This window comes from Rissa tridactyla, chromosome 3 (assembly GCF_028500815.1).
Source record: "Rissa tridactyla isolate bRisTri1 chromosome 3, bRisTri1.patW.cur.20221130, whole genome shotgun sequence".
In the NCBI taxonomy this organism is placed as follows: Eukaryota; Metazoa; Chordata; class Aves; order Charadriiformes; family Laridae; genus Rissa; species Rissa tridactyla.
In genome coordinates this window covers 24260439-24288302 of record NC_071468.1, presented here as the reverse complement: position 1 = coordinate 24288302, position 27864 = coordinate 24260439, and the positions used below count along the sequence as shown (strand labels likewise).

At 37.6% G+C, this 27864-nt stretch overlaps 1 protein-coding gene across 2 annotated transcripts in view; it reads left to right on the top strand.

Moving 5' to 3' along the window:
* Positions 1–27864, top strand: part of KCNK2 (potassium two pore domain channel subfamily K member 2) — a 148538-nt gene that overhangs the window by 24128 nt on the left and 96546 nt on the right. Inside the window, exons 5-6 of one of the 2 annotated variants that reach the window (XM_054195402.1) lie at positions 16126–16200; positions 16873–17066. In XM_054195402.1, coding sequence (XP_054051377.1) covers positions 17033–17066 — 34 coding nt within the window. In that variant the 5' untranslated portion in view covers positions 16126–16200; positions 16873–17032. The remainder of the gene's footprint in view (positions 1–16125; positions 16201–16872; positions 17067–27864) is intronic. The other variant, XM_054195404.1, reaches the window with a different exon arrangement.

Sequence of the window (27864 nt, the reverse complement as noted above, 5' to 3'; positions counted from 1 at the left end):
ATTAGAAAAATGTGAAATCCTTGGATCTCAGCAATTTTGATTTAGGGGATTGAGTTGCATTAATTGTACTTGTCTGCCCACAGGGTGTAGAGAGATGATCAAAAGGTTGGCAAGCCTTATATGACTTTGATATTGTTGCGTGCTAAGAACAATAGGTCTGCAAAAGCAGGAACTTCTCCAGAAGTTAGCCTATAGGGTAACTGTTTTAGCAGGCAGCGTAGCGCAGGTGTAATACAGCTAGTGAGGGTGTGACCTTGGGGAGTGCTATGCTCGGTACTGTCTGATTCAGATTGTAGGTGCTTTTCATCAATCTTGGATAGAGTTACATGAAGTATTTTTAAAAGGAAGGGATATGTGTAGTACAAGGTGGAAGATACTGGTGTTATTTTAACTCTGTTTTCATGCAGCATAGAAAGTGAGATAGCGTTTTGGATATTGTCCTGAGAAGAGGAGCCAAGAAATTCTGTTTTTAAATCCTAATACTGACATTTACGCAGAGCCAGAAAGAAAGAGGCGGCTCCTGAGGCACAGTTACCCCACTTTTGCTAGCGGATCGCTAAATCACCCCTAGTTGCCCTATTTTCAAAGTGTAGAAACAATGCTTATATTATGAAGGTTAACTAGATAGTGTATGACAAATTGTTTTGAAGACTGAGTATCGAAGAAATTGCATACTTTTAAAAAGGGCTCAGTATTTAATAACATCAGATAGCTGGCTCCTGCTCCTTCTGTCTTGCAACAGTTTTGCAATTTGTTTTAATGATGGTATGATGACCTCCAGAGTTTCTACAATTTTCATCTACATTTTATTTGAAGACTGCAATGCCTGGTCTAAATGACTTTTTGTGTTGTCTCCAATCCAGTTCCATGAAACATTCAAAAAAGACCTATGATAATTCAGGAGACAAAAAAGCTCCTTAGGCCCTAAGATCCTTTAGCATTTTAGGTATTGTATCATGTATCTAAATTCCAGCGTTGTGTCGGATGCACATTTTCTCTACTTTCATCGCCCTCCATCCACTATTTAAAAAGAAAGCCCATTGTCCTGTCAGCTGAATCCTTCAGTAAGTGGATGTGATCAAAGTGAAATCATGACAAATAAACAGCATAGGAACAGCTTAATGGTACAATTGCGCACAGTTTAGGAGAATAAAACGTGTGCTCACTTACTGTATTTGGACAGGAGAGAACTATTGTTTTGTAAGAATAATTTCCTAGCTATGGGAAAATAAATTCAAAATTCCTGGCATATCTCTTCATCTGAAAATTCAGGGGAATTTAGAGCTGCATGTGAAATTTGTGGCTTAAACCCATCTCTGGGGAAAGTAGAAGTGTTGGAATAAGCCAGGGTAAACCCGTGACAACTCGTGCTTTTAAAACAAGATAGATCTGTGAGGGTCTGTCAAGAGAGATGGGTTTTGCTTACCCTATTCTTGTACTCTGTTCCGTGTGCCTACTTGTCTCCATTCTCAGAGATGGGTACAGAGCTGGCTGGACCTTTAGTCTGAGCAGATGCGGCACCTTTCGGGACTGCACCCTTTCCCCTCTGCATATGGGAATAGGCTATGCCATGTGCCACTCTTTCACATCCTTGACCTGATAGCTTCACATCAGGAGTGGTGGACGGGGATGGTGACCTCAGGCACTTGTTGCCTCAGCTGATGCTGAGCCTCTGGCCTTCTGCCATTGGCACTCGGGCTGAGTTGTGGCTCTCACTTACTTTTGTCTAGTTGCACTCTGGCTTTTCACTCTCGCACAAGAGCTTCTCTCACACTTCAGGTGTTGGGAGAATGAAGGCAGTACATGGGCCAGGTTTCTTCGTGTGTCAGTGCCACATGCAAAAGGTAGACAGGACATTATGTGACCCTATGGTTGCTCAGACCCTGGAACAGAATTTCGTCTGTACTAGGTAAATTGTATTGAATTTAGAATGTGTTTTTGACTTTCATTTAAATCAACAAACATGAAGGAGAAACAATTAAATGTATTGCTTGCTAACTACACACAAGATGTATGTGTTCTATTACATCTCATTCTATTATTTTTGTCCTTTGGTTAATAAATATAATAAACATGCCCAACTTAAATACATTACTGCAGGATGCTAATATACTGAGGATATTGAATATAATAGTTGTCCTGGAGAAATGGTCCAACAGAACAAATAAAAAAATACATAAATAAGTTGATATGATTTGATGTGATTATTCTGTCTTAAATTTCTAGGGACAACAATTATCACTCTAATTTCTTTCTCAGAAGTTCTAAATAGCAAGATAGAGGAACAAAGGATGATCAATAGAGTCACAGACCAGGAACTGACTTAGACCATCTATAGTGAATTTTGCTCTACTTTATTTTAAATGGTTAATTGTTGAGCATATGCATACTTAAGGAACACTTTCCTAACAGAAATATAATACCAATGAGTAACGTATTTGTGCTTTAAAGAGGTATATAGCCATTAACATAATTCATGTGCCCTTGGTCAAGCTTTGGTTATCTGTTACTTGTCAGCAGGCTTCTGTTATTTTAGGAAAAATGTATTTTATGACAAATAGAGTATTTAATTCGAAGCAAGCCTGCTAGACTTACTTTTCAGTAAAATAAAAAAAAGCCAAATTCAGTGAGCTTTTCAGCACACAAAAATCTTGAACTAATCGCTCAGCATTATTTTGTGTTATTTGATAAAGCCTTCAACACTGCAATTTAAGTCAGCAGGGTACCTGTTCAATGTGATTTTCAGGGAGATTCCAACTGAGCCCTGATCCGTAAAAGTATACACTTTAAATAGGTTCCTATTTTTGTACTTCAGGTGCTCAAGGGTCAAATGAAAAAGGGAAATCAAGGTGCATGTGAAGGTCTATTTTTAGTTTTGCATTTTGCACAGCCAGGTTGGTTACAAATACGGTGTGTGAACTCTAGAGTAAGAGTGGAAAGGCAGACCATAACCATGTTATTTCTTGAAATAGCACACAGTTTAATAGATACTGCTACTTTTATTTCTGCATGAACAAGGCTTTGTGGATTTCTTCAGTAAATAAAAAACCAAGATATTGATCATGCTGTGAGCCTTTGGAGTCTTCAGACATCCTTGCAAGACCAGTGCAAGAAATCCTCTTACTGTTTCTGTCATTTGTCTGTTATCAATCATATCACTCATACCAAAGGAGTTTAATCAGAGCCTCTTATGCATATACTTACAGCAGGTACCTCTGAAATTAGCTGCCTTGAAATAAAAAGTTGTTCTTTGTAGGGAACAGCTCTAGTCTTGTTTGTCTTGATGATATACCCATATGAATAGAATTTCCTGAATTTTTCTGGTGGTTTTTACTTAAACTTGACAGGCCTGTTGGATTTTGGGTTCTAGGCTGTCATCGTGTTCCATTTCCAAAATATGACTGAAAGAGGCCTGTGCTCTAATCTCCATATGAATACTGGATTTTTATATTCCAAACACCCACCATCCTAACTGCAATACATCTAAAATATGATCTATAGCTTTCTGCAAATTTACGCAGAAGTTCACAAATATTAGTCATTTTGAGAGATGATACTCATTTTAATCCCAACAATGCTTATGTGGCAAATACTTTGTGTCTCCTTACCCATACATTTGTATTGCTAAAAATTAGTTGTATCATGCATAATTGCAAAGCAGGGTAGATGAGTCCTTGTATGAAGCCTTGTATCACTTTAAGTTTACTGCTTGAAGGCTGTGCATCAAAGCATTTTGTGCATCATTAGCTTGTTCCCTGCCAGGCGACGTGGTACCCACACAAATATTACCATCTGGCAACTTCTGTTTAAAGCAGCTGTTGTCAGACTATACCAGAATTTTAATGGGTATCTAGATTTCTAAATGCCAAAGCCAAGATACCTTTGATCTCATTGCAAACGGAAGAGCTTCTTACATTACAGGGCTGCACTACAGTGTGCTGATCTCCTGGAACCATACCCATGCACAAAAGGGCCACGTTCCAGATACAAGTTCCCAGATGAAAATTGATTTGTTTTAGGATAACTTTCTGTGGGAACATCTGCAAGGTCATATGGAGGGAAACAAGGAGTGGAGAATGCAAGAGAATGAGAGTTGTCCACTAAATTGTGATGGTCTAGAAGTTGCTTGGGCTCTAGAGTTTTAAGGCAGGATGCAACTGAAAGCATGTTAACTGTTTATTTTAGTGCGATGCTTCTTAATGACCATGGGTTGATAACAGCAGCTGGTTTTAAGTTTTGGGATATCTGGATCAGATCACAATTAAACACTGAAACAACTTGGGCTAAAAAGGAATTAATCTGATGTACAACTTCGCAAATATTAAAATCCAAAAGAACCAGTATACAATGAGGTTTTTTTTCACAGGGATTTATTTATCATTTCAGAAGGACACAGTTGTGGAAAGATATTGATCAAAAAACTGGCAGGAATGGGTCTTTTGTTGCTGACATGTAACAGGTGTGAAAATTTTATCATCCATTTCCTTGAGTCACCATAGAGTTCAAGTTTTAAGCTCCAGGAATGATTTAGTAGGAATTTCTGTGTGATACCGTAGGAAGGAGTAGTATTGCCTTAGTTACAGACACTGGACTTGATTATTTCTTTACCAACACAAATGTGGATTTTTCTCCAGGGTATTGGTACCTTATTTTCCAGTCAGTGGAGTTTTGCCATTGATGCAGCATGTAGTTAGTTATGACCCATAAGTTGTAACTATAGAAAACAACTATGTGTTGCTGGAAATTACGATTCCTTCTAGGAATTAATGAAGGAGAGAGAACTGGGGGACTTGTTGCTATAGCAGTGGGTAAAATGTAGCCCACTACAGATGAATAATATTGGCATGGGATTTCTATGAAACACAGCAGAATGTAAGAAATCAGTGGGTACATTTAAAGTAGGTTTAACACTGAAGAGTTCAAATATCAGTTCTCCATCATCTGATTTTACTCATTACCAAAACAAACAAACAAAAGCCCATCCCCCTCAAAAATTCTATAACATTTTATTTCCATAACTTAAAAAATTGTTCTATGCTGTTGTTGTTCACATCTCCTTTATACTGGGCAAAGTTTGTATTCATACTTGCTGTGTAGCCCTTAAAAAGCACCAGCTGTAAAGACTGAGGTATTCTACTACAAACTGCAGATACTAATGCCGTTTCTAGGGGATGCTCTTTGGGACTGTTTTGCAGTGTGGGCACTGGTGTGTTCAGATATTACAAAGAGAGAGGAGTGTTTTACTGCGATTCTTGTGTTCTGCAGATTCTCAGAGCTCTCTCTTCCTGATGAATTCTTATGCTTGAGGTTTTTCCACGTTCGAGGCAGCTGAAAAAGTTGTGTGGGCTTAATGTCTGATTGTCCCATGGAATCTAGGAAATGGCTGGAGTACTTGCCTCTGCAAAGACTGTGTAGCTGCAGAGGGAGCGTATGCCACTGTCAGTGTCTTCTGTCATTGGGACTACATGCTTTCTGCTACGTGTAATCTCCCCGCTCACCTGTTGGCAGGGTGGCTGGATACCCTTTCACCTGAAACTGTGCCACTTCTCCACGAGTGATTAAGGGACTGGATCTCAGTCCTAGGTTTTCACACAGCTATTGTCGCTGATTTGGTTCAGATCAGAATACAAATCAATAGTGAGCTACATTTGTCCTGTGTTAAATAGCTCCACAGAAATAGCACAGGAGATTAATTTGGATGAATACGCTGAAGCACAGTATATATGAGGACATATAGTCTCTGCATTCCACTTACTTAGGTTTAATGTATGTTATTTATTTTGTATGCTTATCAGTCCAAGCAAGGGAGTGGGTTTCTGTAAAGCACTTTGTTTTCCCTTTTCTCTGACTTCACTGAAGGCAGAGACACGCTCGAGGCACCCACACTCTTTTATGCATATCTACTGCTGTTCATCAATCAGAGCCACATTCAACTCATCAAGGCACTTTGCAACCTTTGTAATGTGCAGTTGCTGGTGATTTTTTTCCCCTTCCAGCATATAATTGCTCAGTCCCTAATTTATCATAGATTTAATAAGATATTTTTCTCAACCATTCAAGTGCTCTTGCTCAAGTACAATTATAGCAATTATATTAAGGAAGGTTATGAACTGAAAAAATGTACAAAGCCTTATTTTGAAATGAGGTAATATTAGTAACACAAATTACGTGAAACCTTGGAACTTGACCAAGATAAAACAGATTAAAGATGACCAATTTTTGGAAGACCAGGATATTTTTTTGAAAATCATAAAAGTGTTGAAAGAATTGCTAGTATCACAATAATGCTGACTTGGAACAGACAGAGGAATCAGATTGTTTTGTTCTCACACTTGAGTAAATCAAGAGTGATTCCATTTGAGCAAATATAATTCTGCCAATAGAAAAACAAATGTAAATAGGAGGAGAACCGACCTAGAGAAGCTTATCCTTTGGAAAGCTCTATGCACAAGTCAAGTCTGACATTTTCTATTTTCTGTGTTGAAAGAAGCAAAACAAATATGCCTCCCGTTGCTTTATTTTTTGTCCTCAACAACACAGGAAAGTGTGTGGCATTCCAAATGTCATTTCAGTGTGAATTACATATATGCATACGCTCTGCTGGTACAGAAATTATAGCACTTTGCAGGGCATTGTGCTGCCTCTTACTCCTCCGGTTTGACAAACTAGACTTCAGAAGAAGCAGTCATCAGAAAACAGGGAGCCTGCAAAGCCATGACATTTCATCAGTACCTGGCTTCTCTTAACAAAACTCTTGATAGGCATAACATAAACAACAAGCTGTACCTTTCAAGAACCATTTGATATGATTGAGTTTATGCTTGGTGCACCAGTAGCAGTCTGCCCTGTGCATTAGAAATAGACCATGAAAATAGCCTGATTTTATCAAGTCTACTTGTGCAACATTTATATTTCTGTGGTTTTTAGAGGAGATAGGGACATATGACTTTCTGAATCATATTAGACTATTGTCTGATCAAGTCAGATATCTTGCTTCCTACAAAGGCCATGACCTAATACTTTGCAGTTGCAAATAGCAACTGTTCAGATGTGGTGAACTTAACTTAAAGACAGAAAGTAACTTTTGACTGCTCCTGTCACAGCTTCAAGAATTTAATCAAACGACCTGTATTCATTGATTGTTAGTTAACATTGTCTTAAAAACATAACTCTAAATATTTCCTGAATTTATGTACTTCTGTTATTACCAAAAAAAAAAAGAAAATTTTGTAGAAAATTCTCTTTTTGTAAAAGCAAAGAGGAATCTATTGTCTTCGAACTGCAGGTTAGAAAAAATGTAAGTCCTCTTCTGTTTCTTCCTCCCATAAGCAAGATAATGAGATATTAACCGAGTGTATTTCAAAAATGAGAGAAGGGAAAACTGCAGCCTGCTCTGCAAACACTACTTATGGAACTATTTCTGGTACTAAATTTTATTCAGCTGTAAATCTGTGTTGGCTTGAGCCCTCAGCCACCAGCTATGGATTTAATCAATGTTTGGAGCTGGATGAATAATTCAATTTGATCTGTTCTCTTTCAGCTTGTGAAATCCATCTTCAGGTTTCAGCTCCCTCATGTATTTATCCACATACTACCTGAATCCTTTCAAAGCTGGGCTTGTCTCCCTTCAGGATGATGGTTCCAATACCATGAGCAGGCACTCAGTTCTGCAAAGGGTTCTGCTTAAACAAGAAACAAATCAAAAAGGCTGCACAAGGGCAAACCTGCAAAATTCAGCCCTGATGTTTCAGTCTCTGGGTTAAATGGATACATGGGTGACGTTCTAACAAGGGTGAAGTGAATGCCACAGTTCCCACGGAAAAGAGCGTGGTTTCAGATTAGGTCCCAAATTGTGCATGTGCGAATGGAAAATTCAGACTTGCAAATGCAGTTTTGAAATCTGTTTTCTGCGTTCAGCTCTATGAAATGTCTGTTGTCAGTTTAAAGAAAGAGAATGCAAGGACGACTGAGGTTGTTGCATTGTAAATAATTGTATGAATGCTTATGTAAACTCTTTTATATAGGTTTTATGCAAAAACTTCAGGCTGGTCTGGTTGAAATATAACTTCCTTACATTAAAGAGATCAGAGTAAGTTTTCTATTTTGGATGACCTGGAGTAAAGTAATAACAGATGATTCATTCCACCTTCCTAAAAACATGACGACTGCTTCGATGCAATAGAAACTTGGTGGGAAGTGCTGAGATTTAGCAGTGGGGATGGTCATTTTTTTGCAAGTTTAGAACGTCTTTGCTGGAGCAGCTGTTCTATAGCAGTCCTACCTCTGGACTAAATGACCATCCTGCGTTTGGTGGTCTTTGTATTTTTGGCTGTCTTTTTCTGGTTCTGGTAGACATCCATTGCATTATAGGTTCACATTAATGTGCCTCCTGTCTTTCATTCCCCATTAGATATCAGTAAAAGCCAAGGAGCAATAGTCAATACAACCTATTAGTAAAAGCTGAGCAGTTTCTCTTTTTTTTTTTTTCCTGTTTCTATGTACCTTCCATCCAGATCCCACTCTTTTCAGTGAACACATTTAGCTACTGACATCAAGAAAACAAAATTATACATTTTAAAAACAATCAAAGTGTGACAGTAAATGGCATTATGATGAAATAGGCATAATGTGGCTATGTTGCGGGCAGCAGATTGATGTTCTTAATTATTCATTCTCATGCTTTTAGGTGCTTGGATTTTTAATGTAATGTAATAGGTATCATTTTATCACATTGTTACATTTAGTGCCTTCAAGTGGATTTAGGAATATGTCTGATGATTTGGGTTTTTGTTTTGGTAATCTGGCAACACTTGGATGAAATGCAGAAACAACATGTAAAATGACAGGCTGGTGAGAAGGAGGGTCAGATAGATGTAATTTCCATATCAGGAAGAAGGCATAGGCTAAAAGAAGTTGGTGACCATTTTTTTTCTTGCTACTTGTGTCGTGACAGAGCTGCTGCAAAACCTTCCGTCAGTGTGGGAAATAATATTTATTTCTGTTGCAAAAGTTAGTGGTTGAGGCTAAGGCTGGAATTGGATTAACTGCTCCCATCCTGATAACAAGTGGTGGCAAGAATATCAATATATCAATAGTTTGGTTACCGACATTGCCCTCCCAACATATTCATCAGCCCTCCCTGGGAGAATTGCAGGGAGTTGTGGAACTAACATGACAGGAGGAAGCAGGAACAGGGTTTATTTTTGGTACGACTCTTCCCTCACCTGGTGAACTGAAGAAGAGTAAGTGCTCATCTTCCTCAAACATATCAGTCAGCAGCATCTCAGCAGTAGAAGGAAATCCATGCTTTCAACAATTTATTTATAAAAACCAAATATCCGTAAGAGCTCAGTTGTCTATAAGTCCATGGAAGGACGATATAGTTCAAAGCAACTTTGAAGTACCTTCTCCTTTTGAGTACTTTGGGTACAGATTTAAGCAGATGCGCCTATACTTTGTACAGAAGTGACTGGAAATATTTGTGTTTACTCCTTTTGCCTTCTGGGCAAAGATTATGTTACATTTCAGATTATGATCTGAAAATACGTAATGCCCTCTGTTTAAGTGCAATGGAGAACATTTTGATTTTCATGGATACTGAATTCTAGTATGGATTTAGCAGCTCAGTTATTATTTATCTTTCAGACCATTAAATCTCACATAGGTACTCCATGAGAAATAGAAATAATTTTGTTCCTCATGGTTACGAAATCATTAGAAATGCTGAGGTACATCTGTAATGTCTGCCATTAATATTATAGTTATATTTAATAATAAGCAACTTGCAGGTTTGGATTTTCTAAATGTTGTAACTGAGACAGCCACTAGTCTTGGTCTTTCCAAAGGACTATGGAGCTTTTGCCATCCTTTGGATGGAAGGCAGTCGGAGATGTTCACAGCACGCACACCATCTGGAATGCACTGCCCAGCAGCACCAAAAGTGAAATGTAACTATTAGACTAGCTCTTGGTTCAACCCATTTATATGTTGGTTTTTCTTGGGTAAAATTTCTCACCTCTCTATGATACCTGTGCAGATTTGAGCCTTATGGCAGAAATGCTGAGTCGGTGGTGGAGATGTGAGCAACTTATGATGCCAGTCTTGCTCCAGATCTCCTACCTGGATGGCAGTCAGACTCATCAAAAAGGCTCATTATCATTTCCTAATGTCACTTTCCCATCATCAAGCAAAACAGCTTAATCTAGTGTGAACAACATGTGCAAGATATTTGAGTGTCTGGCGTCACCTATTTGATATATAAATATTTAAATATTAACTTATGAGATACTGTTTTTCTAACATGCAGCCCTGTATTTTTCTAAGACACAGCAGCTATCCATCTGCCTCAAGTATACAAAAGCACCCATATTTTCTAAAACTCAGGTGTGCTCTTGCATAATTGAAAAAAAGTTCTAGTCGTTTTCTGAAAAGTGACAGTAAATAACTCCATTTTCATGCTAGGGATATTGAGTTATGCTGTCTCTTTCCAGTGATAGAGTCTCACAGTCTTCAAATTAATCCTGTCTCCACAGACCTGTTGGGCACAGTGAGTTACTGCAGATCTAGCTGCAGACAGCATCCATCTGATTCTGTTCATCCAGGAGGAACAGAATCCAGCTCTTAAAATCCGTCCTTGGCTGGGCTGAAATTGGCAGTTTGCAAGCATGTATGAAGAGATTAGCTGCTTAAGGAAGGGCTGTGTCTGTGTTCTTTGGAGGAGGATGTGCTTATAAGAAAAAATGAATGCAGTAAATAGCTGAAAGCTGCTATGCCAGACTAAAACAGGACAGAATGAGATTGTTGGTGTCCCAAATTTCTCCCTTTTCATACTCCATTCTCTCCTCCAAATTGGCAGCTGTTTTCATGAACACTCATTCTTTCCCCTAACTGTTGGCTAAAAGGCCATTTCTAAGACTGATGCAATATCATTCAAGATGAGATTGTTGTTGTGTTCCTATCCTTTCCCCTAAAACCCGAATACATCTGTAAACCCCGCTATTCCCTGTAAAATGGCCGTCATGGTTCATTTTTCCTTCCCAGACCTTTTTATGGTCATAGCATAAAGGTTATTTTAACACCAGCTTTGTGACTGCCAATATAGTTACCTCACAGTTATGTAGATTTTCCATGGAGACGTGGAGCGTCTTATTCTTGGGGGGAACTCCAGCTTAGTAAGGTAAGACTGTGTTAAAACAGAAGCTATGTTAATTGCATAGTCTACCTTATTACCTTAGGCTTCAACCTCCTCTGAGCCATCTGTTGTTTGCTTTTTCCCTTGTGAAGTAACACATCTGTACTTTCCTTTGTTTTTCACTTAATTCTGAAGTATTAATGGAACCTTTTCTTAGTTGCTGTTTTGTTTTACAATCATTGCATTTAAAACTCATTTTGCTTCCTAGCCTTTCTGACTCTGTTATTGCATTCTTGTGCTATTTCTTCATATTCATCCTGAGTCCTGTGGCTTTTTCACACTTTTTATATGAGTCCTCATCTTAAATATTAGCAAAGAGAAATTTTGTTAAGAATTACCACAAATCATTTAATTTATTTTGTAACTTGTACAACAAGTATATATTTCAGGATATTCTTTTACATAAAAAATAGTCACGTAAATGCCTAAATTCATTTTGATCATGTCAATTCTTGTCACACTGAGTGAAAAGGTTTTCCTCTTCAGTGTTGAGCTCATCACCTGTTACTTTCACTGCAGCTGTGGCTGTGTGTCAATGTAGTATGATGTTCCTATTGTGTAACAATATTTTCATTACAACATGTATATACATAGTTGTCTGTGCCTTTAAAAATATAGTTTTGCATCTAAAATCCACAATTAAATTCCTGTGGATCTGTTTTTTCCCCCCATTTCTTAGATGAAAGAATAGCTCAAATAGTTTAATTATACCTGAAATCAATGGTGCCACTAGTACAGTGGCTAGTCATGGCTGTGATGCTGTTGAAAGTACGTACATTCAAACTTTTACCTTCCAACAGGATGAGTCGATAAGCATTTTGTAGGCATTGCATGACTTTGCTGTAATTGATGTGTAATTCAGGGACTAAAGTACAGAGCAGGAGCAGTTTTATCCCTAATTCTTCCAGTTCTGGCACAGTTAATGTACCTTATTTTGCCCAAGTATTTGTGTCTGTAGAATAGAATAGAGTCAATATTACCTCAGTGAAATGATATGCGATTGAATAGAGAGGCATTATGGAACCTGTAAAGAACACAGAGAATTGGTCAGATGGGATTCATGTGTCTTTGAAAAGAGACACATTTTTATTTAGAAAAATAGTTTATATTTCTAACTCTACAAAGTTTGCGGGAATTTTCCAAAGTGCTGTTTTGCCATTGATTTCAAAAGGAATGGAATTAATCTGATACGATTTTATAAGAAAAATACTTACTTTGAATATTTTGCTAATGACATAATGATGTCACTCTCTCAGCTGTGTACTTTATCCCTATAAATGGCATATCTGGTATGAATATATAAAAAATTACACTTTTAGGGAAGTTACAGGGCAAGGGATTGGATGTCTTTATCTAAATAAGGAAAATATTCGATGTTTAAATAAAGACAGCCACAGATTCAGAGAGTGCACTACTGGTTTATTTATCCAAGTTCATTTAGGGCTTGTGTGCTAAAGTGCTAAATTTGTCTCTACATTTCATGGATTAGCAGGTTTACAGCCTACCTATAGGACTATTTTCAGGAATTGTGTCTGACGTGAGAACTGATAGCTAGAAGATAAGAGGTAACAGACAGCAGTTTACTAAAAGCTGATTCACTGCAAGGCAGCATGTTTCAGGACGTGTTTCACTCTGTTTCAGGACAAACAGTTTAGTTGAAATCAACTTCAGCAATGCTTGAAACTCATCTGCTTGACTTTGTATTGAAGCAGGAAAAGGACAGACCTTCAGGTGCAAGTGAGAGAGGCTTTAGGAAGGTGTTTGAGGATGTATTATCATTCTTTTCCCTCTGAAATGGATTAAGACTGCCCATGGGATGAAATTTTGAGTGAGCAACTTCACCATGTGCTTGTGGGTGCCGAGCTTGAAGCCTGCAAGGACAACCACCCTGCCCTCCAGACACCTTTGTCCCTGTGCACTGGCTTTGAACTTGGGCCATGTTTGGAGCTGGCCCGTTTTCTCAGATACTGGGAATTGAGACCGGTTACTCCAGATGAGGAAGTAAATGAATGTCTTTAGCTTAGCATTTATAGTAACTATCTGTTGTTAATTGTCCCGTGATGTGAAAAGGGACAAGCAAGTGTTTCCTGCTTGTCATTTTTGGTAGCTTTCCATGCCTTAGGTGTGAGACAAGCATCTGAACTTTGCTGAACTTTGTAAACAGGAAAGTCTTTTATGACCTTCTTCAGAGAAGGGCAATTTGAGTAATTTGTTTTATTGGTTACAAAACGTCAACAGGTTTATGTCTGATGGTAGAAGACGAAAGAGGCATTTGAATCTTTGAATGCTTTCTTGTGTTGTCTTCTATCAGCTAGCTCCTATAGCACAGTAAAACTTTAATACATTAGGGAGAATGCTTCTGGGGTCTATTCCAAGGTTAGGCATATATTGCTACTATGCTTGAAAGCATACATTACTGTGCATAGGCATTGCGTGTGAGTGAGAGATGTGGTTTTGGTACACCATTTGAAATTGACTGTATTTTCACGTTTGAAAACTCCACCAAAAAGGGAAACTTGGAATTGATTAATGGAGTTTCTGATGGAAAAGAAGCAAAAGGCAAAGCCATTTTGAGGGCTTAGGAGCATTCTTGAACTCTGTTTAAATGAATAATTCAGGCTTTTTGGAGGAATATGTTCACAACTGCAAATTGCAATCAACACAGGAAAAAACTGCAAATAAATGGTCAAAATATGGAATTAAGCAAAAAAATATGCCCAAACCATTTCATAAAGCATATAAACTTATGGAACTTATTATTAGTATTTTTTATATATAAATTTGTCCTATTTGATGTGAAGATCTTCTGGGCCATAATATATAAGTGTATTCTACATCAGAGACTAAAGATGTCTTGAAAAACATTTTTGGGGACAGGGTTGAAGAGAAGAGGGTAGGGAAAGGAAAGGAAGGAAACAAACAGTGAGGACAAAATGTAAATTAATGTAAGATCTACTAGATGTAATGTTTTTTAAGTTTCTGGAAAATTCAAATGACTACAGATCAAAGATTTTGAGACATGATAGCAGTATGACTGCATAATCTTGGACTACAAATGAGATTTGCATTATTTTATCAAAGAAAAGATAATTTGATCTGCCCTAATTCTCAGGGGACAACCCAGCAGAGTTCCCATTCCTCTAGGAATTTCAGGAAAACCTATTAATTAATCTATGATTCGTAGAGTCTGACTCTTCCCACACTCTGGATTTGCACTCGAAGATCTTCATTAACCGACTCATATTAAGTGAATCCATTTCATACATTCCTAATTATTGTCAGTACCCAAGTGCAGGCGTACTAGATTTACAGAGAGTTGTGGCAATTGCTCACAGAAACGAATTACACAACTTACAGAAATGGGAAATGAGAACAGGCAATTTGTCTGCTTGTGTAATAACCAAATGATCAAAAATGGCCTAAATAAAGAGAATTGATCATCTGAAAGCATTTTTGTAGACATGCACACCAGGAAAATAGTTTCTGCTTGTAGAAAAAAGCCAAGCAATCAAAACAGAAGCGCATGCTATGTGGAAAATCTTTCTTCATAATTTATGCTTTCAGCTCACAGTGTCAGGCATGCTTTGACCATCTTTGATGCTTTTTATAGTTCTAAGAACTTCTTACTTATTTTTGACCTAAAATTCCTGGGGCTTGGTTTTCTGTGGGATTGATTTTTGTTGGTTGTTAGATGGCAGAATTTACATGTTTGTTTTCACAGAGAGACAGAAAGCTGGATCTAAAGATTTGTATCACTTCAAATTAAATGGGAGCAGAGGAGCATTGTCTATCAGAACTGTTACTGCAAGCAGTTGCTTACAGAGTAGCTGGGATCCTCTACTGAAAATGCACAAAAAAACCCAAACTCAGTCTCTAATTTAAAGAACTCCTTGCACCAGTGACTTATTAACAAATAATATATAGCTAAGTCTTACCGCAAGGCAGATTTTCCTTTAATTTGCGTCTACCTCTTCGTCATAGCGGTCAGGCTCTTGGTAAGTATAAAGTTCTATAGTTAATAAAAAATAGTACTATGATCATATTTTATTTGGTCTTTGTCAACTCATATTTCCAGCTCTTCACTGCAAACAAAAGTCCAAGAAATCAAAGGAAAAAATGTGGTGGTCTAAAATATTTACCTGACTTCAGACATCAGGGCTTTAAGCGAAATATTAACTATTCTAGAGCTCCTGGTGGAAAGCTGTGAAAGTCAGGTATGTGAAACTATTGAAGTATCTATCACAGGGACTCACATATGGCACATCTCCATATTAAGAGGTTCTATGAAGATCTTAAGAAATGACATCCTATGTCTGGCCACGAGCACTATAATTGCTTTAATACTGTCACATAGGGGTTTGTTTCCAGAGTCTGGGCCCAGATTACCAACCTGTGAAATCCAAGAGAAAAAGTTCTTTTTTAATCAAGTAAGAGTGGGAATGACTTCTCTGTAACTGCCTTCAGAAAAAGTTTTTTTTCAGATCGTTTTCTTTTTGTGTAGTGGAGTTCATCTATTGGCCATAAAAGAATTGGGATTATAAGTAGTGGATTGGAAATCAAGCATGCACAACTGTTTGGCTACAAGTTAAAGTCCCAAAGGTCAAGCCAGACATTCTTTTACTGAAGATAATATTCCTTTGTTTGTGCATGGATATATTTACAGGTGAATTACAGAACGCTTAAGAGAGAGAGTTACATTCATTCTCTTAACCGCTCCCCATATCTTCAAATGTTTAAAATGATATATCAGAAATTTAAGAATAAGGTTATATGACTGCCATATCACCACATTACTTAAAATGGTATTCTTTGTCTACTTTCTTAGGTGACTGTTTTGACAATTACATTTTCACCAATATTATGACTAACAGACCAGTTTTTCTGTGTAAGATTCCAATGTGATATGATTTTCTTTGCCATATTATTTTTTTAAGGAATTCGATAAAAATACAAGCAGTATGCCTCAAATTACTGACATGTGAGTTTGGCAAATCTGTGCGCAACTGCAGGTAGGGAACTAAAGAAATGAGTGCTTTTTCAAAATTTATAATTGGGATAATCATAGTAGCGCAGACCATGGGGAGGAAGAGTGGATGCGGAGAGATATAGAATTAAATTTCTACAAAAAAATACAGAAAATCAAATCAAATCCTGTAAAGATTTTATTATTCCTTTCTCCCTTGTCCTAATCAATAACTATTGATACAGTTGAGAAAAGATGCTTAAAAGCCTGTTTTGTGACTGCTACTTAGAAAAATCATAAATTAAAAAAGAAATGGTAGCAATATAAGTCTCCTTTCTCTAAACAATGGAGCAAATTGTATACTCTGAGGCACACCTGACTCTCTAAAACATACTGGGGATCTTTCAGCAGCAATTAGACTGCATGCTGCATATGCATGTTTCATGTGAATGATGCTTAAGAAAGGAAGAATTAATGGGAACGCTGATTTCCATCTATTCATTTATAGTAAAGAAGCTGTGGAACCTTCTGGAACATTTGAGATACAATTATTCAATCTTTTAAGGGACTCCGGGTTATTTTGGTTCAGGTTTCTAAGCGCTTCCTAAGCTGTTTAATTAGCTGCCCTTTGTAAAATACTATGAAGACATAAAAAATGATATAAATGCCATGTATCATAATTAGTAACTCACTAGTTTACTTTTATGTGTACATTGAGTATTTTGGACAGGAAATACAGAGAGAGAACACACGTGTACTTCGGAAGAGAATATGTTATGACGAAATGACTTGTTCAGAAGACTCCTTAAAGACAGCGATATAGGACATGCTTTATCTTAGAACAAAAGCATGGTGACTTCTGAATATTACATCACCAAATGAGGAACCCACAAGCAAGACATAATTTTTACTGTAAGTACCACTACTATAGACAAATACTTAATTTAGTTAAACTTCACACTTTTTAATCAGTTTCCATAACTTGAGGTGGTGGACTAGAACGTAGAATTAGATTAGTTGTTTAGTAATTAATTTGGGGAAAATGTCTCAATGACATATGTATCCATTCTAAATAAAGGTGTCTTATTTTAGTTAATGGCCTTTTTTTTGAAATGTTGATTTTGTAGTGCGGTCTGTTTAGATGCAACACTTGCGTATATACTGAAGACTTGCTATATCTGAATGGCACGGTTTAGGCAAATTGCATCAGTTATTCAGTATGTTACTACTGAGAATGCTTATTTGGGGAGTTGGAGATATCCTTAACTTTGATCTGATCACAAATATCACTTAAATACCATGCATATTTATTTACATATAACAATGTGATTATTAATTTGGAGATGAAGAAACTGTTGAATAGACTGAGCTTTATAAAAAAAAAAAAACATGCTTTCACTTAAGCATATTAGTGTGAGTAGTCCCTACTGTAATCAGATATTGGAGGTTCTTGTGTTTTTATTTGGGAATTATCATCAGGAATGTAAGTTTTGACTGGAAAGTTTTCTCAGGCCCTAAGGAAAATCCTAGCCAAAATCTGTGAGAGAAGTCTCTAGTGCTTAGACCGCATGAAAGATGAATATCTATTTGCAGATCTCTATCAGACTAGGGACTTGTACTGTAGGTTTCTGAATTAGAGATGAGTCTTTTGAGCCACCACAAAAGAGCTGTTCTGGGTTCACAATATTTCCTTTGCTTTTGTGTATTTTTTTGTGGGTTTGTGGGTGTTTTTTTGTCCTTTTTTAAAAAAACACAAACAAAAACAAAAACTTTAGAAAATGTCTACTTCCTTCCCATGTGATGTATGAGTGTTTTTTGTTTGTGAGCAGAAATATTCTCCTGCTTGGTTGTCTGTAGCCCTCACTAAGCATAAGGGTAAACATAATCTTGAGTAATTGTGTGGGACTGGGGATAAACAATTTATCACCTTCATAATGGAACCTTTAGCGCCATGTAAGGGAACTATTCTTTGATGGAATTGTTATTTGCAGAGTTCCGTGTCTCCTTTGGATTACTGTCTACTGTTCAGTATTTCTGAAAGTGAATTAGAATTTATCTTCGTTTTGAATGCTTAATTATGCTGAAATGATGCCCTCCAGATACTTAACACTTTTTATTGAATGACCACTTTTCTTTGAATTAATTGAATCCTCTATCTTATACTCCTTTTACTGCTTTAAGGTGTGCACCATGGATGTGAATGTTCAGGCTGGAATTACTGATTAAAAAGCCCAGCCTACGGTGATTTCTCCTTGTTTTACTTTCTTTCCTTCTCTGGTCTCTCAGATTATCAGTGACTACATTCTTTTCACTAGAATTAATTTAACGTTGCTTTCTGAAGCAATGGCAGAGGCTTTAGATAGATAACCTGTCAACCATTAGCATTAAAGCTGAAGAATGAGTAGTTAGGAAGACTACTTAGGAATCTTTAGGAAGCTGATGAACTCAAGCATTTATTTTTAAATACTGAAAACAAACACCACCATTGCCACGACCAAGTTATTTTTTATCGATTTTTATCCCGTGATTCTAAAGAGTAAGGAAAACAGCTGAGGTAAGTTATACTGAGGTTCCAAGACTGCTGTAGCACCCAAGTGCAGCTGTTCCATAGCCTGCAGCACCACTACAAACTCATGACAAATGAAGAATACATTTGCAAACTCTAAAGGAGACCTCAGGCAGGCAGAATGTAATTACTTAACTAGAATTTAAGTAAGGCCGCAGGACCACCTGGGAAGGAAGGTGTTGCTCGCTGTTAGTAGGGTGCCAGGCAGGAAATGTTTTTAGATTATTTACTACATAGAGCAACCTACAGTGCAGTCATAATTTAAAATGATAGAATACTAAAGAGAAAAATGTACAGTGTCAGTAATTTTCAACCTAGTAATGAAGCATAATGGAACAGAGCCATCATACTATATTATGCAATCTGCATTTTATAGAACGTGTGAATATAACTTCAGTTATTTACTGTCTATTGGGTGAAATTACACCAACTTAAAATTTAAAAACAAAAAGTACTTTTCAAAAGAAAAGGAAAGGAAGTAGCAACTCTGCCCTCTCTGAAATGGAAGTTTCATGTAGGGACTTGGATCAGTAGGACACAATCCTTTTCTGCATCTATCTGTGGCATTAAATCTGAAGGGTACATTAGAGTACATCTCAAAAGAGAGTTGGTGCACCAGGTAAATATTGGCCATAGGCTGTAGCACAACCCTCCCCTTTCATATGAAAAACAAAACATACTGCAAACAAGCCATCAAGATCAAGTGTTCTGCCTTGAAGGTTGTGTCTAATAGACATTTAATCTGTACATCTTTAGGGTTATTGACGATGTTTCAGTATTTGCAAGACAGGTATTGCCAGAAAAGCCATAATCTAAAATGAGAAAGGTGAACTAAGAGCAGAAATAAGGAAAAAATCATAAACAGCCTAATACCACAAACAGCACAAACTTCTTTCTCTGAGGGTACTGGAGAAGCTGAGGTGAGTGGAAAAGATTAAATATTTCTGGTATTTCTAAATGCCTTAGAAATAGGTATTATGTTTGAATGCAGAGGAGAAAAAGTAGAAGGCTGTCCCGGAACTGGCATTCGTTATTTGACTAACTGTTTGTCTTGTAAATATTTTTGGAATATACTAGATCATGCTGCAGCCAAATGGATGATGTTTTATTCTTGTAGCCTCTGTTCCATTATTCCATTGCTCTTCAAACTTTCTAGTTTTCTAGATTAGTTAAGGAGCTGCATCAATAAATATAGCCAGGCATTTGTCAGCCCACTACAGCTGTAAGGACTCAGTTTGCAGAGATTATTTAAATTTATGTATGCTTAATATGTATGGTTTCTGTTTGTCCTGGCCGTTGGTGAGAATTCTACTGTGGTCAAGATTTTAAATTTGGAAGTGTACCAAGTGCAGAAATAGGGTAAAGCTGAAAATTGTCTGGGAGAAGATAATGAGGTTTGAAAAAGATAGAGCAAAAAAATAGATGGAAATTAATTCCTAATAGCTTTAAAGTATGAAGTCAAAAAGATAAGCAGTATGACAAAGCATGTTTGAGAAGTTGAGAGGCATCATGTTGAGATTAAGTAGATTTTTCATACTTTTATTTTAACGTGATTGATTGACATAGATAAAGAAGATGGTAGTTTAATTTTCTTGTACGTATAACCACTTCCCATCTTAATTAATCTGTAATTAAAAGAGAGGATTTATTTCCTACATCCACTTCTGGAAGAGAAGGGAACTGCTCTATGCTGGCAGGCAAATTCATATAACATTCAACACAGTATAATGCTGAGATCTTCAGTATGATGCGGTAAACCACAAAATAACATGAAGACAAATACCTTTTTGGCCTCCTTCCACTGTTTTATTTATTACATCCTTCTTCATTTTTGACTGGTGGAGAGGAAAAAAATGCATGATTTAAATTACTCGTGGCCACTTTTTAGCAATTTCATGTTTTGAGACAATACTCACTAAATGAAACATTACAGTAAATGCATAGAGTTGTCCATGCATGATTTTTGAGTTACTCAAAGAGAGCACATCTTTGTAAAGGGAGGTCGGAGTGGGCTGCAAGAGGGATGATTTTATTTATGCAGTTTCCTGTAAAGATAAAATGCAGGTTAACATGAAATGTATTATCCTGTAGTCCAGGATTCCACAGTGGTCTAGCACAAGTGCACTGGGGGGTTTTTTCTACCTCCTCTTTCACATCCCCAGGAGTCTAGGCCAGGATCTAAAAATTCATGTCATAACTGCTCTGTCTGCACACTTTGACTAATCGAACCCATAAAGTTTGGGCAGGTTCTGGTTGCCATCAACACAAACAATCCAAAATGTTTGGGCAAAAGAGTCCAGTGTGATTTTTCTGAATAAGCACTGAGTGAAAATAGACATCACTTTGAGTTTTGGCTTCCTGAAGCATTGTTGCAATAGCAGTCTCCTAAATCAAAATCAGTGGCAAAAGTTGCAGAACATTAGCCTGTCTTCAGCGTTCAGCTTCTGTTCCTAGTGTTTTGGAAGGAGATGGAGATCAGCTTTCTTTGGTCACTGTTTAGCACTTAGTAGATTAAATAGATGCTATGTTCTCTGTAAATTACTGTAACTATCATAGATGAAATGCTCTGCAGCTGTGCAAGGATGCAGTGTCAAAGCAAGGGGTTCTAGTGGTGGGACCAAGGGAAGCTGAGTGGCTGAGAGCCGTCAGCGACGAGGCTGTGACATTTAGTGTTCAGCCTGTATGGACTGGGGAAGAAGAGAAAAGAACGAACTATTAATCCAGGCAAGAGAGACCCCGTTGTCAGAAGGAGGGTGCCTGGCAATAGAGCTTTCTGCAGAGAGCTTTTTAACTCTCGCCTCTATCAAACTAGATCAAACTGACCTCAGTAGGTCTGCAGCTTTCCATCCCTGTATGTTTCAAAGAATTGAAGTCCTTTCTGTGCTTAGACTAAAGCAACCCCACTTCAGTAAAATAAGAGACAATTGTGACAGATTGAGTTCTGGATGGTCACTTTAATCCTTTTGCTGAAACACCGATAATTTACAGAGCAGCATTAACAGTAAGGTTTTTACTTTCTTAAACTTCAGTAAAATCAGCACTCCAAAAGGAAGACTATGTCTTTTAAGTCTTGAAATAAATCCATTGCATTGCAGGGACACTGAACTAAGCAATTGGTATTTTTTATTTTATTTTTTAAAAAGAGTCGTGTTCTGTGTTATGAAATATTGAGAAAGATTTTAAAAATTGCTCTCTAAAATATGCTTCACACACATTCTGCAAGAATCTGCACTCTCAGATCTATAAAGACATGCTCTTAGGCATAAAAGCAAAATTCCTTTGCCAGCCTATAATCCATTTTAACAACTACATTTATTTCAGAAAAATATGAAATTAAAAACAAAACTTGGGATGCATGAACCCACATGAAACAGCAAAAACATCGAATTGCCAACTAGTGAGCTTGAAGCATCAAATTTTGCAAAGTTCTAGTTTAAAAAAGTTGAAAGAGAATGGGTATGTTTTTAAAAAGAAAAACAACATTGTTTCTTTGCTCCATAATATCTACAATGCTTTAACTAATGCCTAAGTTAATAGGAAGGCATTTTCTCCCTTATCTAGGCTGCATAGTAAATATTGAGCTGGATGGAGTGCTTCTTTCTTAAATTGAAGCTAAAACTGCAGAGCTTCATTCTTGCAACGGATGAATAGTTCTTTTGGAGCAGATAACTTTGCACGTGGCCAGGGGCCACAAAGTAGCACTTTAAGGCAGCTTTCTAGTTTTAACTTTGATCTTTGATTCTGGCATATGAAATTTTACAAACACACAAGAATGACAAAAGTCTACCTTGAAAGTCTGCTTCCAGCAGACAAGCAACTGCCTTCTAGAAATGCATTGTCTATGTAGGGGTTTGTACAAGTGTGAGGCTACAGGGCTGGTAACGCTCCACTGCGGGAAGGACTGAATACGAGAGGTGCCTGCATAGGGGGTTGGTTCATGTGCTCTGCCTGTTTTGGGTAAAAATGGAGATATTTTAAAGATACTGTTTTGATTTTAAACAAACGATTTAATACATTTATAGATCCACGAACATCACTTTTTCTCTGAATGAATAAAAGTATCTGAAATATGCTAAAAATTAACTATCATGAAGAATGAGAGGTTGTTTTCATTACTGCAGGATAGTTGTCGGAATTAGTAGACAAAAGAATTGTGATTCCTTGAAATTAATTATAGGGCACTAAAATGATGGTCAATAAAAACTAAAAGTTTGATTTTTGGGTCAAATTAAAGGCTTCTAGTGTTGTCTACAGTGTCTTACTTCAGAGAATGCACAGGGAGACCAGTGTATCCCATATTAGTTATTTAAATATTAACCTGACCTGTGTTAGATGAAGAATGCCTGTTGCTGGTTATGTGTAACAAAAAAGCTATCACTTCTTTTTAATGTTGATTCTGCATATAAACCAATTTAAAAGCCCCAAATATATCCTAAGGTCTCTTTTGATCTGGATTTTTTTTGGTCTGTTTCTCAGACTCCTTACAAGTTAGAATAGTCACTTGTTTAAAAGCTTGATGGCGAAATCAAGTGAGTCAAAATACATAAAATTAATTAGGAAACTATTTTATTTACTTTGGAATCAGGATTAAGATTATAATATAGTGCTTTTTATTGATGATATGTGGTGGGAAGAGAAGCCCAGAGAATAACATTTTTTCCACAAAATGAATTAGTAGTTTCAGGAGCTGTTGTACTGGAACAGTATCTTGGACACCGATAGATCAACTAGAAAGCAATGTAAGGGAGCTCATAACCTCACTTTTTCCTGCTACCTGATAAGTATATTAGTCCCCATATATAAAATAGTGGGATTCTATACAGGCATAATAATCCTACATAATGATCTTGCTAATATTGCCATTATTCCCTCAAATAGATCTTTCAATTTTCTCACCTACCATTTGCTTTATATTTGCTCACAAAACAACTTAGTGTATTTTGTGCGCTTATGTACACATAGGAAAATTAGTAGAATGCCAAAGACACTGCTGACACTGTGCTCTGTTTTCTCAGACTCGTAACTTTACCTCCAAAGGACTCTTAAGAGGTTATTGCAGGATCCCTTCAAAGCCTTGTCTGCCCCCATTCCCTGGTTGACGAGGAATAGCATCAGAGATGTTACCACCATATCAGAAGTGGTGGGAGGGATACAGAGGCTGTAGTAGAGGTTGTGCAGGTGATCTTTGTCACATGGAAGACAAGAGTTCAGATCATATCCCCATCTATAAACACATGGCTTGAGGTTGTGCAGCCTCAACAGCTCTGAGACTTCACTCTTCACCCCCTTTTTGGAGTACTCTCGTAGTGTAAATCAATGAGGCTATGGCAGCTGCTGGCCATGCATGCTAACCAACACATATACCAAAGAGCTCTGCCTTAAGCTCCACTGTTCTTCTTACATGGAGAACACAGGGCCTTGAACACGTGGTTACGCATTCAAATAAGAGTCTGTATTTGACTATTACAGTACCAGTGCTGCCCAAACTACTTCTGTCCATCTCTCCTGCAGAAAGGGAAGCAGATCAGCAGAGTTCATCTGTAATGTGCACATGTTGCTGGTTCAGCCTGGTGTACGTAGTCTGATCTCTCACTCAAATAAGCATTTGTTTCCAAAGAAGTCCAGGCAGAAAGAAATCAAACATTGGAGGTGAGCAGAACATTTTGAAAATCAGAATGAAATTGTATTATATACTGTTTTTAAAGGTGTGCTACCTCCAGTATAACCTCGGCTATTGCAAAGAACCAAATCAAATACTGAAATGACATCCACTACCAATTCATCCAGGAAAAGGTTTCTAAAGTTCTCCTGAGGCCTTTTTTAGAGTGTTGAGGAGCTTCAGATGAGACATTGACTACTTTCAAATGTTACTGTAATTATTTTAAGGAATTTTGAAAACCATTAGTCAAGAAGAGTATAAAAAACACAGTTGCAGATATAATCTGGTCTGGGACTGAAATGGAAAGATGTATAGTCCCTGCTGATGATGTATATGCGGAAATAACATGATGAAACGTGACAGGCGTCATCATACTTTTGCTTTAATTTGGAAAACCCATGTAAAGAATAAACTGTAGGAGACTGAAAATAAAATCCTATTAATGTATGAGTCACTGCTGCTTGGATTTGATGACCTCAGGAATGCAGTTTCCTATGAACAGAACAGTTGCAGGAAGATGGTAGAGAAGGTCCATACTGAAGAGCTCTGCTGACGTAGCTGAGCCCCACTCTAGTTGGTATTTCAGAATATGAGGTGTACTTTTCCATCTGTCTTCTGGGCCACGCTTATCTCTTCTTATACCGTCAGCAAACATAGAGAGGCAAGACACTCTATGCAAAGATGCTGCGCACTACAGCCTTCCTTGTTCTTTGTATGTGCCACTTGGAGTTGAGTCCTTTTTGAGACTGTGGCAATTGTCACATAATGTGACAGCAATGGCTTTATGGTGGTTCTGTGACTTACTGAGAAATGGCCAGCTCCCAGCCTGTGAACCAAAGTAGAAAGTAACAGTAGTTGTCCTCTTCAAGGTGGGACAGAATTCTTGCCTTTACCAAAGTGTATGATACAAAAGTAAAGTTAAGTTTAAAACTCCGTTGAAATCAATAATTAAACTCAGTGAAACCTACATTTCACTGCAGATACTTAACTAGACAGTTTTTCTTCCACATTTCCTGGGTGCTGCACGTAAACTGTGTTGCCATTTACCTGTATAGCAGGTGTTCTGGGAATCTTCTCTTTAGCTACTTAGAGTTGCTGCAAGAGTCTTGGTTCTCTTGCTACATAAACGCAACCTGACATTAAAAAATCCCAAAGAAGCTAATATATAACCTGTGCCTTTTAACCAAGGGTAAGAAAAGATTAATTTAATGAACAAGGAATTGGTAGCAATGGTATATTTCTGGTATTCTTTAAAAATGTACAATATATATAAAAAAATTGCATCTGAAAAGCCTTTCCTTTATGAATATAAGGAGGAAAAATTGTTTTTGCATAACTAAAATCCTCAGAGAGAGAATAAACCATATGTTACTGACCTTGCGAAATATAAATTTTTGGCCATTTATATGCTTCATTCCATTAATCTTGCCCTCATACAGACTGTAAGGAGGCTGGGATACTTAAATTCAAGAAACCACTTCATGTTTCTATTCAGCTGAAGTAAGTATCCAGCAGAAGGGGGACACCACCATGAACAGCTCACCCAGACTGCTATTGTGTGGTAAAAAGAAGGCATCCAGATGAGGAATGAAATTCTGTATAGAAGTTTTCTGTAAGTTCCAGATGCTATTGCTTCCATAGAGAACTGAGCACCTGTGCAAGAGAATGCAAACAACATGAAGAGAACAACATATTCACAATGCAAGCATGCTTAACACAAGTGCAAAGCTATGGAGTAGGGTGGCTTAAAAGATCAAATTGAAAACTGGTGGATATAAAATGTCCTGTCATTACATGATGACAGAAAATAAAAATGGAGCTATATCCAGGAAACTGATTTATCAACAGGCTTTGCAAAAGTATTTGGGATTTCTAGTAAACTATAACAAAAACTGCAGAAATCCTGGTTTTAGCTGTGGGTGCAGAAGAGCTTCTTCGCAAAAAACTCAAGTACGTGTAAAGCTATGGTGAGACAGGAGTGTAACAGGACAGTGATGGCAGAACTGTGGATGCCTCCAGCTGCATGACTTGAGAGTGTGCTGTAAGACGGACTCTGTAATGGATCTCTAAACAGAAAATCATCAGCTCTTAAGCAGAAGGTGATTCCTGGCCCAGGTTGGCAGTCCTCAGACTTAAGAATGGGGAAAGTCCACTGTCTTCTCTACTGAACTCCTAACCATCCTTTGGAAATTCTCCAATTAGGTAGGCATTTGTCTGGGAACCTTTGTGTTGGCTTCTCAAAAATGTATTCACTGATCCATTGGGCATTGTGCACTTTTCATTTTAAACTCACATTAACGTGTGCAGTAGAGCTCTGTTTCCCACAATCTATGGGAAAAATGATGGGGTGGGAACTTTGCTTTTACTGGCATTATTCAACACTGCATAGTGCCTTAGCCACGCACGGCTTTTGTGTATGGATGTAATTATACCCTGTGCTCTAGCTTTGGGTGTCTCTTTGCATCACTGCAGAGTTAGCATATAGTAATAAGGATGCACGACATCCAGGCTGGTGGCAGACAGAACTAGACAGCAAGAATGCACATCTGGCATAGCGGGGACAAGGCTGTGTTGTTATTCTTTTCTACCATGTATTGGAGATGGTGAGAAATTCTTCTGAGGTGTAATGAAATGTCTTTGATGACAGAAGCCAGTTCTTCAAGAAAAAAACCTTTGCTCACAGGAAAGCACCGGTCTAACTGAAACTTCCCATGGGAACCTGCATTTCAGCTCCACCATAGTCACAATAATCCAACTACTTGATACTGCCAGGCCAGTTAAGGTGCTGAATCAAGCAGATTAATACTGTCTCTTGACTCTTCCATATTCCATGCGAGGGTCCTGAGCGACAATCTAGTTGCTTTTGCGGGATGTGTAAGGGTTTTTTACTTAGTTCTTAACAAAAAACAAACCCCAAAGTTCTACAAAGTTTTAAAAAGTTTTCATTCTCACAGCATGTGGAAGAGGGCATTCACATGTGTGGGAAGATCCAGCTTCTGACTGCCTGTGCAGTCCGTGCACACGCTGCCTTCTTTAGCTTCAGCAATCGCCTAGCGGCTTAGCTCCTCCTCAGCAGCAAATAAGTCATATCAGCCTCTGACACCCTTTAGATGAAACAAGGAAAGGTTTTTATTTACCCAAAGTAAGAAGAATAACTTAACGGCAGAGAAAACAGAGATGGAAAAACACTGAAAGGAAAACATTTAGATAACTGAATAACCCACAGTCAGCCCATGCCCAGCCTTCTGATTCATTTTCCTAGCTCTATCCACAAACACATATTTTGTTCCCTGTGATTGCCCCAGAAAGGGTTGTCCTCTTATTCACTATGACATTTTTTCTATTTCACATGGGAACAAGCACAACCTCTTTTGCCATTTCCAAACACATATTATGAACAGAAGTATATTGTAGGGGAAAGTAACCTTGCTAACCTATGCAAATATCAGAGAAGAATGTGAGGATTATATTAGAAAGGGTAAAAA